This window comes from Chionomys nivalis, chromosome 6, assembly GCF_950005125.1.
Source record: "Chionomys nivalis chromosome 6, mChiNiv1.1, whole genome shotgun sequence".
Taxonomy (NCBI): Eukaryota; Metazoa; Chordata; class Mammalia; order Rodentia; family Cricetidae; genus Chionomys; species Chionomys nivalis.
Window position 1 is genome coordinate 64,833,586 of NC_080091.1, and position 12,977 is coordinate 64,846,562.

Genomic DNA, 12,977 nt, shown 5'->3' on the forward strand with positions numbered 1-12,977 from the left:
ACTCTGCCTGCACACTTCTTAACAACACAGTATTTTACTATGTTTCTGTCACTGTTTATTTCTTCTTTAAAACACCCCAAGCACCTATAATTCTAAGAGAATAAAAAGTTAATACAACTTTAGAAATACTATCATTTTATTCATTTCTACATCTGGCTTATTTTTGCATAAATGTCACTTATCTATCTGTTAAAAGGTCAAAAACACATTATATTCAATATGCATGTCCAAGTATATATAAGCAACAGGGTACTAGCCTGGCTTGCACAAGTCCCTAGTTTTGAACAAAGAGTCCCATAAACAAATAAATGAATGAATAAATAAATAAATAAATAAATACTTTATATCTATTAGACATATGAATGATGTATATATCTTTGTGGATCCATAATAATTTAAAAATAAAAATGAAGATAAAGATTATTTTCCAGATAAACTTTCACATGAAACTAAAATGAGAATTGACAAAGAGGTATAGATCAAATTATTTTTGCCTACTAAGTATTCATAAAAGCATCTGTAGCAAATAATGCAATCATTAAAATGAATGATCCTTCTTAATATAAACTCTTACTATTGTGCAGTGAATGACACACACCTAGTTAATTTATTTATTTATTTGCTTGCTAAGAGAAAGGACATCATTTTGTATATTATTCCACGATTTTACTATTTCTACAAACCACACTTAAGCATGGTGACTTTCTCTTGGCTTTGTTCTCAATTTTTTACCACTAAAAGCAGTCTTTACTAATTTTATGTACTTTATGCTATTTTATTTAATGGGCTACATAGCCTTTTCACAGACATGAAGGACCAACATAGCTGTGGGAAAGGATTACCCAGTATAAATGAGTGTGGCTGGGAGGAGTGGGACCAGCTGAGCAGCGACTGTGCTCTCAGTCTTCACTGGTGTCCTCACAAAGGGAAAAGGCACTGATTCATTCCCATGGAGGTACCACTAAGTTCTAGGAGCTGAATAGACATCCTGTGATACGTACCATACTGTGTAACAAATGCTATGCAGCTGTTCACAATAATGGGGACGTCATTTTTGCAGAGCTGCTGATCTTGTAATGCGTTACCATCTGTACCTGCTGCTTTTTCAATTGCAGTATGCCAGACTGTGAAATCCAACTTGGTATGCCCATGGATGTACAGCGTTCTGTGAAGTTTAAGAAGCACTTCGTATTATAATTTTGCTTTACTTAAAATTACTCTCTACACAGATTACCCTAAAATCCATATAAATGTGATCTTGTCTCACACATTAAAAGAACAAACAAAAGCCCTTTACTTTACATTCCACCCACCGGGTGTCTTTCAGTTCCTCTGTTGTCAGTTAAGGTCACATAGAACAGAGGAAAACTACCAATTCAGTCTTCCAACTCTTCCAAGTCCCTAGGTCTCCAATTCCATCTCTCAATAACACAGTGAAAGCCACTGTGGCAAACTTCACCAGTGCCTCCAAGTTTCTATTTCCGGCTAACCAAAAGGATTTCATAGTTGTTGATTTCATTGCCTTTAAAAGGGGGTAAAAATCAAGACAAACATCTGATTTGCCTTTCCTATTCAGATTTCCATTCTCTGAAGTCATTAATTCCTACCCCAATCTCCTTTCCTCTTTCTAAATAGCCTAATTGTGTGAAGTCATGGCACTCTGGTACTCTACAAACTCCAGAGGTGATCCACAGTCCTGTCCTTAAGACGGTCCTTTCACCTGCTCCACATTATTAGAGACTCCTAAGTCCAGATCTCTAGGCTAGAACTGGCCTTCACGAATGACACCTTGCTAAGATCAAGAGCAGCTGGAGAGTTAGTCTCTTGGCACAGGTCTGTATCCCCAGTCTTGGGGGAGGGAATGGAAGGTAGGAGGACCACAAGTTTGAAAGAAGCGAGGGCACAGTGGGAGTTCCTGACTGGCAGCAACTATACAGCAAGATGATGCTCAAAGAAATCAAACTAAATATGATGTGGGATTGTAAAAAGATATACCAAACTCAAAACACAGCTACATCAGTTACTTTCTTTATAACTTAGATGAGCTCTCAGTATCACTGTTGGGGAAATGCTGATAACACAAAGCTCAGCATACAGCCGAACACCTCACAGATATTATAACTATGCCCCAAGGCATTTTGCTAAGAAACACTGGTTTGGGGTACCTCTACGAAAAAACAAGAATGTAAAAATTTTCACTCTTGTGAAACTGTTCTGGGAACCTATTCCACATGATTCTTCTGAAATATAGAATTCATAATTGTAGCTTAGTATCTCCTACCAATCACTTCCACAAAAATATGAACTTATTTTTTCTTCTTTTCTCTTTTTGGTTTGTTTAACCTGAAATATTCACTTTGTTTGCAGTTCTTCTGTTACTTCAGAATTTTGCATCTCTCTTTGATGTCACCAAAACCCCCAGCAGAATTCTTTTCCTGGTGCCCTCTTTTAAGTCTCTACTCTTTACTACCACCAGAATACCATTTCAAAAACATGGGATCAATGACACCAGTTAGGATAATTGTTCTGTCTTTAAAGTTTTTGTTTTTGCAATAGACAGGTCTTCATGCCTTGGCCTGTGTTTTCCACTATGACTCTTTTAACATCTCATCTTTGGCTGCACAGATATCTGCTCCCCAACAATGATGTCACCCAGGTGATGAAGGAGGGTCATTGGTTAATTAAAAAAGAAACTGCTTGGTCCTCATAGGTTAGAACATAGGTGGGTGGAGTAAACAGAACAAAATGCTGGGAGAAAGAGGAAGTGAGCTCAGATGCCATGCTCCCCTCTCCCGGGCAGACGCGATGAAGTAAGCCGCCAGGTCAGACATGCTGAATCTTTCCCAGTATGACTGGTGCTACACAGATTACTAAAAATGGGTTAGGCAAAATATAAAAATTAGCCCGTAAGAGGCTAGAGCTAGTGGGCCACGCAGTGTTTAAATAAATACAGTTTGTGTGTTGTTATTTTGGGGCATAAGCTAGCCAGGCAGCCATGAGCCAGGCTGTGGGAAGAGGCCCGCAGCTCCCACTACACTCAGGTGAGGATTTCAGATGCTCCTGATGTCTCCCCTGGTTTATGGGTCACAGGTCCACTTCAAATAAATAGTCGCTCTGAGCTCTCTTTTACCATTTGCTGTTTCTGTGCAACTTACTGGTGAGATACCAAACTTTGCACAGACAAGCAAAAATGGTACTTGGTCTCTGCCCAAGACTGGTCTCTGGCATTTGCTGGTATGCATCTCCAAACGTTATCCTCAGTACAAAATTTAAAGCATGAAATACCAATGCATCTCAAGTATATTTACTCTAAGGGGCACACACTCCTCAGTCTTGTTCTTTAGCTCTCACTTGGCTACTTTGGATTCAGCAACAGTAAGAGAAGAACAAGCTAATGAAATCTTGGTGTGTCGGTGGTGACTCAGAGAAAAGGAAGAAATCTTTCACATTTCTCAACATCACTCACTGTGACTCTAAAAAGAAAATCTGCCATCCTTTCCTTTTTTTCTCTTCTTTCAATGCTCTTCCAGGAAGACAAAGCCAACAACAGCACTCTAAGACAATTCTGAAATTGCTGGAATTACTTTTTCCTAACCCTTGTGCCTGTAATCCTCAGCTCCTGCTTTCTGACATCTTTATCTACAGTTTTCATTTTCTACCACAACTACCCGGACCCAAAGATTCTGTAATTTTCTCTTTGAAGAATTCTGATAAGTGGTCCAATTGTTCTATAGTGCTTTAACTTTATATTATCATACATCATCCAAAGCCTCATACCTCTGAGTTTCTATCTACATGAAATATCAGAGCAAATTATCTCCAAAAAGAGCAAAACCTTTCATATATACACCTAGTTAAAATTCTGTTTTTCTTAATTCAGGTAAAGACAGTAATAATTTTTCTGATTTTAATTTCAATAATTTTAATTCAGAATTTAGTGGCCAGCATGACTTAAAATCCTTGAAAATACAAAGGGTAAGTACTCTCGTAGCCAGTGCAACAAATTCAAAATGTAACAGTGATCCTTTAAGACCAGTATAATTCGGTCACTAACTGTGAATATCTCAACCTCTGAATTTTCCTTTTAGTCAGGAGAAATCCTACAATGGAAGGTTAGCTGTTTGCCTGTGAACTAGTAAGGGCTAGAACAAGCAATGACAAGTCAACTCCAGTGTCAACTTGTCAACCACTGAATCTTAAAATATATCTTCTACTACAGCTCATGGGATGGGTGACATTTAACTGCATCAGCTCAACAATCTTCCATTCTGTTGCTTATTTGAAATCTAGACATACTGAGTAAAGTATCATAATATATTTTCAACGTAAATGCTGACCAACATTTTATCTTCCAGTGTTACTAAACTATCATTTCACATTTTGAATAAGAATTTCAAATAAATATTCAAGTGTGTTCTCAATATCTGAAAAAGTTATTTTGATAAACTCTAATCATAGCCGATTTATATATTATAATTGACAATTTCCAAAAAATAAATTGCAGACAAATGAAAACATTTAATTTGTTTTTATTAATTAAGAAAGTTGATAAAATCTAGAAGTCAAGTCCTAGGCCTAATGCATACAATTTTCTTAAAGTTGAAATATCTAAATGAATTATTATTTATAATGGTTTGAGTTTAGGCAACTGAAATGAACCTGAAGTCTCTTGAAATAAACAATGAATGAGACTGTACAAAAAATTATCCATTAATAACTAAAGCTGAGAAGCAAATACCATATACCATAAATATGACTTAAAAAAAGAATAGCCTAAGAATTTATAGAAAAATGAAAACTTTTATGGGTGCAGCAGAAATATGGTCATTGATCATTAAAGAATAATACACATAAAAAATGCAGAGACGGCCAGGCAGTGGTGGTGCATGCCTTTAATCCCAGCACTCAAGAGGCAGAGGCAGGCGGATCTCTGAGTTCGAGGCCAGCCTGGTCTATAAGAGCTAGTTCCAGGACAGGAACCAAAAACTACTGAGAAACCCTGTCTCAAAAATTCAAAAAAAAATGAGGAAAAAAAAAGCAGAGACGATATGCATAAACTAGTCTAATAATCATAGCTACATATATATGTATATGTGACATATATATATATATAACAAAAACAGCAATCCCAGTTTTTCCAAACATTTAAGATGCAAAAGTATATAACAAGACATATAAAGTATTTTATAGACCACACAGATATGCTGACAAGCCATTTGCCTATATGTACAATGAAATGTAACATTTATATGCAAAAATTTTTGACAATACCAAGAACAAGACTCTGTACAAGAACATAATTTGAAGTGAAGGCAAAAAATCTGCTTCTGTCCCTCTGCTGTGCATGTGTACTTAGCAATAAGCCTGTTTATTAATGCATCTGATAATGTATGTAAGCTTAGATCTGCCAAATTTGGGAAAGCTCAACTGACTTGGAATACATTTTCCTATACATTTGGATAATGTCTACACAGAACAGAGAATATATGATTATACCAATGTATAAATTATGTCATATTTTCTAAAACATCAAACTGTCTTTAGTTAGAAAACTCATGAATATTTTGTCTCTTTATTCCTATATCCCTGCTCAAAATAGTAGCTATAAGAAACAAATGATATAAATCAAAGGATTCACTCATCCCTTAGAGTCAGGGTATGTGGAACTAACTTCTGAAGCGTGTCAACTGTGTTCTGCACTGAGCTTTGAACCACAGAGAGGGAAAGCTGTCTGAAATACTCTTCATTTATAAAAAAGCAAACTAAAGCAAAGATGATATTTGTTTGAGGCCCAAGGATAAGGAAGGTCTGGGAAGCTAGTTTTTTATTTATTTTTATTTTTGAGAACTTTATACATGCATATAGTCTGCTTTGATCATATTGACCCCCTATTCCTCCCCTACAATTTTCCCCTACCCACCCCCAACCACTCCTTTTCACTCCCAACATCATGTGCTCTTTCATTTAAACCCAATGAGTTCACTTAGTGCAGCCCATATATATGTACATGGATACAGAGCCATCTACTGGAGATGATTAGCCTCTCAGGAGCCATGTCTCTGAGAAAAACTGATTCTTTCTCCCTTAGCAGCTATCAACTGTCAAGAACTTTCTAAGTCTGCCAACTGTCACCTAGTCTATGATCCTGTGCTCAAGAAATAAAAATCTAAACTCTTGGTCTTCAGTTCCAAGACATGTTTGTTCTAGAAATGACACTAAAGTCACTTCTTTTTTGTCTTCCTTTGACAACGTCACAAAATATGGTTTCCTGAAGAAGCTAGATCAAAGACAGTATTGGAAGGAATCTGTAACTTGGTCCTATTTGAACACAGCAATATCTATCTCTCTTCTTTTAAAAAGAGAATCATTACTGAGTGTGGTTGTGTAAACCTTTAATCCCAGAACTCAGGCAACAGAAGCAGACAGAACTCTGAGTTCAGAGTTGGCCTGAACTATATAGAGAATATGATGTCTTCAAGGGAGAGAGAAAGAGAAAGAGAGAAACAGAGATGAAGAGAGACAGAGACAGGCAGAGAAAGAAACAGAGACAAAGAGGCAGAGACAGACACACAGGGAGAGAGGAGGCATATATTCTGCCTTGGAAAGTGTTCTATATCTGTAAAAGATATAGCTCTAAGATATCTGGAAATGCTCACTGCAGATTTGTTCCCAGCTCCTAAGGAAGTTCTCAAAGAAGAGCACATTAATCACCACCACAGTAGGCATTCTGTTTCTAATGGGAAAAGATGAAACATTTTACTTCTGTGAGTGACATTTGCTCATTAGATTTGTAAAGCACTCATTTTAATTGTGTGGTCAAAACATTTTTACAAATGCCTATTCCCATGTGACTCCTACCAAAATCAATGCATAAAAACATTCCCATCATTGCCAAAACTCCCACATAATTTTTGAAGGGATCCTATCTTCTATACATCACCCATGAAAACATCTGGTCAGTTCTCTGTCAAATATTAGACCCTTAGCTGATATTTTCTATAAATAAAAGGCCATGCTGTTACATTTTACATCTGGTCTCATTTATTCAGCAGAATATTCTTAAGGTTTAGTTATATTGTTAGCATAGATATCTTTAGAATAGTAATTAATTATTTAGTATTCCTTGTATGTATCCAACAAACTTTGTTTATACATTCTTTCACTAGGGAATACCTATTCTCTTCCCAGGTTTTAGTTTTAGAAAAGGAGCAGTCTTGAGCCATTGTACTGTTATAGCTATACCTTGTAATGTATTTTATGTAAATATGCCAAAGCTAACTCACTAGAATATAGAGTAAGTATAATTTAACCTTATTTTAAAAATTATCTGTCATTGGTGAGATGGCTCAGTGGATAAAGTGTTTGCCACACAATTGTGAGGACCAAGTTCATCAACCATGCAAAAGCCAGTATGTAAGGTGGCCTACCTGATACTCAAGAGGTAAATATGTCAGATCCCTTGGCAAACTGGTTAGATAAGCTTGAGAAACCCTAAAGTTCCAATCTCAGTATGAGAACCTGACTCAGTAAATAAAGTATAGAGGGATAAAGAAAGACATCTAAAGCCTACCTTTGAACATACACAACTACTATCTGTGCCTTAAACGTTATACCGTTAGTGACATTACAGCAGGTGTTTGTGCCTGACCTCTTAGATGTCCACACTGCAAGTGTACAGATAAGTACTGAGGAAAGGATGCAAAAAAAAAAAAAAAAAACGTACAAAGACATCCAAGCTTTACATGTTTCCTTCTGCTTTGATATCCTATGAAGCCAGGCGCTTGGGACTCCTATGTCTAAAATATACCACATCGTGCCTGGGTTTCCCATTCTCTGTGCCATACGTATCTGAGAAAGCCAAGACCACCTAAAGGCTCACCTCATTTGATTCCTTTCTTTCTATAATCATATTCCAGAAATACCAACTGTTACAAAATCTGAAAACAGTTGCTTCCTCTATTCTGTCAAGCTTTCTAGTTATTTAAAGAGGAACAGCATGAGCCATGAGTGATTCCAGGATGCCAGAAACAGGTGTCTGGCACACTGTATTTAGCAGTGTGACCCTAACATCTACTTTTTACTTTAGATACTTTATTTTATTCTACTCCTTCAGATAAGAAATCAGGACACAGAAATGGAATTTTAGTAAGGAAAAAGAAAAATGCTAATTATTAAGAAAATATTCAGATACAGGGTGGCATCAACAAGAATAATAAATTAAAAATATTATTATAAATAAATTGTATATTGAAGCCAGAGCTCAATAAACAGCCTCAAGCCACCTGATTCCTCAAGGAGGATAGAGCCAGCTTTTCACTCTCATCTCTCACACTATCAGACAAACACTTGTACAGGGAATGTGAGAAAAGAGCTTTGTTGATATTTCACTGACTGCAGAATGAACCCATGTCCTCACATTTAACAATAACTTCTAAAATGTTCTTTTGGAGGATGTTTTCTGCATTCTTGAAAAGGTCCTGAAAGGCTTAGGAATTAATTTAACTGGAAATGCAATATGCCATCTGCCTGTCTTCTCAAGCCACGGCCTCAGTTTTTGTCTTCAAGTTGTCAAGGTTAAGTCCTACTTGGACTGCATCTCTTCCTAGTCCACACAAATTCTCTAAGCCTGTTTTGTCTAACTCTTCAAAACCTCGGTTTCTCAGTTCCATCACTGTACTTATATTGGAAGCAAGATCTATTAAAACTGTACTTATCCTTTATGGGGGAGGTTATCCTCCTTATTATATGATAAAAGAGACAGTTTTATTATTTTGCTATATTTTACTCACCTATATTTTATTTATTTATTTATTTATTTATTTATTTATTTATGTTTTGTAAGATAGGTTATCACTTTGTAGCCCAGTATCACCTTAAATTCACTATTATCCCCCTGCCTCACCCTTTCAAGTATTGAGAGTACAGCAATAACCTTACATTCTGGTGTACTGAGATACTTGTGAATGAAAACAAACTTTGAAACAAATACAATATATACTTAATATTCACCTCTTATAACAACACACTCCATTCATCTAAATTTTCTTTATCATAAAATCATTTTAAATGTTCAATAGAATAGTCCTTTTCTAAAAGAAAATATAACTGTAGGTGTCATAAGAGAAAAGAATACCCCCTCATTTTTTCTGGGCAAAATTCAGAGGAACTCACGGCTAAGAATTAAAACACAAATTTTGCAAAAGCATTCAAGCTGATATTGTGGGCAATGGGCTACTGTTTAATTTGCAATTACATGCACAATTTAGAAACCACTTTAAGATAATTTAGCCTCAGGAGGATCACTAACATAACCTCTCTCATAAAGCACAAATCCAGGGGGAGAGGAAGCACATACAGAATAATTTAATAGAAAATAAGGATCTTAAATTTAGGGTACTAATCTCCCAAACTGAGCAAAGTCCTCTGTTCCAAAACCGTGGAACATATTGACATGGCGTTTATTCCCTAGTGTTAGATTCATTATGTCTGAGATTTGCAAATTAAAACCGAAATGCAATCAGCCTTGGGAGCAATCAAGTGCAATGTACTTTCCTATAGGTCAGCCAGGGGACTGAAAACAAAAACACAGCAAAGCAAACCATCTTCCCTCCTGTTTCTGATAACACAGATGAGTTATTTCCTTTGTTTAATATACCCAAAGCCTTTCAGCAAAGACTTGTGATAGGTGGCTCTGGCAAGTGTGCATGCAGCTTTGGGACATAAAGGCAGGAAAGAAAGCGGCTTATTTGAAAGACAAGCACAGAGAGGGGAGGTTAGAGAGCAAAGACAGTTTCTAATTTTGAGAAAAAGGTGTTGTAGTCTGCTGAGTATTTCAGTGAAGTGGAGACAGGATCAACTGTCTAGGAAAATGCCTTCTGACCTCTTGGTCTGGATATTCACTAACTCGCGAAATCTACACAAACCATGACTATTTTTTTTTACACAAAGAAATTACAACAAGACATTGTAAAGGACACAGATTCATATCCCAGGTACAGCACCAGCCTGCACACCAGAAACCCTTAAGTATGATCACCAAAGCTTTATTTTCCAAAATAGTAATTTTTAAAGAACACATAGAATACACATTAAAGGGAGGCCATCTGGTTTACCTTCTGCTTAGAGTTTTTTAGAGCAAAATTGCTCTGTGTGTGGAAAATATTATTGCAATACTCCTCTCTCTAAATACACTCATGATATGCATATAGAGATAATTATCAAGCAGACTAAAATATATATTTAAATAGGAACTATATATGCTGGGTTATTATCAATCTTTGAAATTTTTCAGTTTAGAGAATTCTTTTTCCATCTTGTCATTAAGAAATATTAATGGATTTATACCCTTTAACCAAAGGTAGATAGGTATGGGAAATGTGTGAAATTAATTCATTAAGTTTTTATGATTCGTGTTTCTGGTTGAAAATGATAATAGCAAAGCAACAATAGGAACAAAAAATAAAAGGTTAAACTTGCAGTTGCTTGGCTTCCCTGAATCTGTCTTATTCACGCCATCATCTACCTGAGTGCCTGAAAGTTGTTTTTTTTTCCAAAGCAACGATTTTATCAGCCATCAACACTCTACTTTAGCTTACAGTCATTATTTACCAAAGACCTAAGACACCAAAAGAGATAAAAAAGAAAATAATCTGATAAAACTCTATTATTTGTCAGAGCATTAAATCAGCTTTTCAACAGTTATGGAAATATTTAACAAGCCAAGCGTGAGACAGATGAATAAGGGAACACTTTTCATGCAGTTACCCAGGGCTCACCCTGACCTCCAGTTCACAGAGCAACATCTCAGTATCAAGTAGAGTGGACTCAAGGTCCCACATCATTCATCAGCTCTCCTCAGTGTGTCTTAACTGGGAATAACTGTTTCATGTTGGGCCCTTTATACCTTTAATCCTTCTCTCTTCTGGTCTCTTTTTATTCTTTGAACTCATTCAAGTCCATTCCATCATGAAAGAAACTGCACATATTGAATTCCTAGGTCAAATATCCTATCTCTGTAATCTCATTATCCTCTAGACATCTTTGAAAGTTTGTCCTCACTAAGGTGTGAGCTGTTAATAAATGCAGCTATTTTAAATGGCCTGCGTTATAAATGGTAACTTTTCAGGAAGAGTCAAGGAAAATGAGTTAGCTATGAATATATCACTGTATTTAGTTTACTCTAATTCTTTCCTATTTCTTACTTTTCATCTTGCTATCTAACAGACATCTCCATTTGCTCTTTCCAAAAGTGAGTTCTTAATCAGTTATTCCAACCTTACTAAAATCCTATCTCTACTTAGTATGTATTGTTATCCCTAAAACAGCACCATTATTCAGGTAATTGTTGTCATCAAAACTCTGGAGCCATCCTAGAGAAGAGCATTGATCTAATCCACCAACACAGCATATTCTTTCCTGATAACATCAAACCACTCATCAACACTTAGGTTATCAGATAACCCATCTCTTGCTTGACTCCATGACAAAACACTCACTGGACTAAGTTGACTAAAGTTGACTCCTGTCCTGTTCCCCAAAGTCATTCATGAGGAGTTAAGGTAAAAGATTTCTTCAAAAATATAAATGAGATAATTCCACTATCCAGTTTGAGTCCTATATCACTATACTAAGAATAAAAAAAAATTACATGCTATGACTTTCAGTGTCTTAAATGATCAAGTCCTAGGGATATGTTTGAAATACTTTCTTCCCATTTTCTCAGTCTTTTTCCCTCTCCCATGAGCTACAACACCCCTTTTACATAACAAGCTCAGACTTGTAACAGGATCCTCAAGTATCAGTGTCTGCAGGTCTGGAACACAATATCTGAGGTGCTAGATCACAGAACTCCTCACTTTATTCAGACATTTATTCCATCATGATATCTGTGCTCTCACCCTCACTAACACACAATACTGATCTCGTTAGCTCTCTTTCATTAACTTGATTATTTTCCTTCAGAGGATTTATAATTGATAGGCAATGATAAAGAATAGTTTTTTTCTTGAGTGTTTGCTTTGGGGTTTTGTTATTATTTATTTGTTTCATTCCCCCCACGACAGTACTTGCTTTATGAGAGTAGAGAGTTTATTTTTGTATCACTCTGTCCCTAACAGTTCAAGCATCCTAACGCATTGGAGATGTTAATAGTTCTTGAAAAACTAAGGGGACTCAAGAAGTCAAGATCTAGTTATGAAAGACTCACATGCACAGGCCATTTGTAGTGTTGTAGACCCTAAACATACAACCTACAATCATCAAGCTCCTATCATATACCTAAATGAGCATGGCCCAGATCTACAGGAAACTATAAAAATCGATCATGCTACTTTATCATAAGATATATGAAAAAATTGTACCTTTTTGCTATACTCTATGATGAAAGCCTAACACAGTTTTTATAAATAAGAGTTTCTCAAATGTTAAGATAATGGTTTTTCCCTTAAGAACTTTACCAAAATAACCTACTCTCTGAGAAATAGAAAACAAAGCAACAACAACAAAAAGACAAAAGGGTACTTACCTCCCTTTTTCTACTAAAAGTAGCACATCTAATTTTTCTCCATTTTGAACCACTGTGCTGATTGCTAGAGAGATAAAAGGATGAATTTTTTTAATATTAAAATATGCTTAGATACACGATTAATATGATTTAGTCACAAGTCTGGGGTTAAGGCTTCTGAATTCCTTGTGAAGCTGCCATCACCACATGCAATTGGGAGGTATGTTCCAACAAGAAGGGGTGGGTGTCCTCTTACTTAGCTCCTGCAGTCTTCTTAGGTGCATTCTCTCTTCCTGAGCTTCTTGTGTTTGAAGGCAAAAACACAAGCTAGACTTGTCCAAAGCAAACCAGCCTTTCCTCCACTGGTCCAGGGCATGGCAGTCTTTGTAGAAGAGTTGACCAATCAAATCATAGTCAGCTTCTGTTAAGTTTTCAGCAACAAAGGGAACAAAATGCTGTTAAGACAAATACAGAA

At 36.2% G+C, this 12,977-nt stretch overlaps 1 protein-coding gene across 5 annotated transcripts in view; it reads right to left on the reverse strand.

Annotated features, from left to right (window-relative positions):
• The window catches only part of Arap2 (ArfGAP with RhoGAP domain, ankyrin repeat and PH domain 2), a 169,904-nt gene that overhangs the window by 54,745 nt on the left and 102,182 nt on the right, over positions 1-12,977 (reverse strand). For all 5 annotated transcript variants that reach the window (XM_057771585.1, XM_057771581.1, XM_057771582.1 and 2 more), the window contains 3 exons: positions 12,759-12,957; positions 12,524-12,587; positions 1,002-1,165 (listed from right to left, as the gene is read on the reverse strand). In XM_057771585.1, coding sequence (XP_057627568.1) covers positions 1,002-1,165; positions 12,524-12,587; positions 12,759-12,957 — 427 coding nt within the window. The remainder of the gene's footprint in view (positions 1-1,001; positions 1,166-12,523; positions 12,588-12,758; positions 12,958-12,977) is intronic.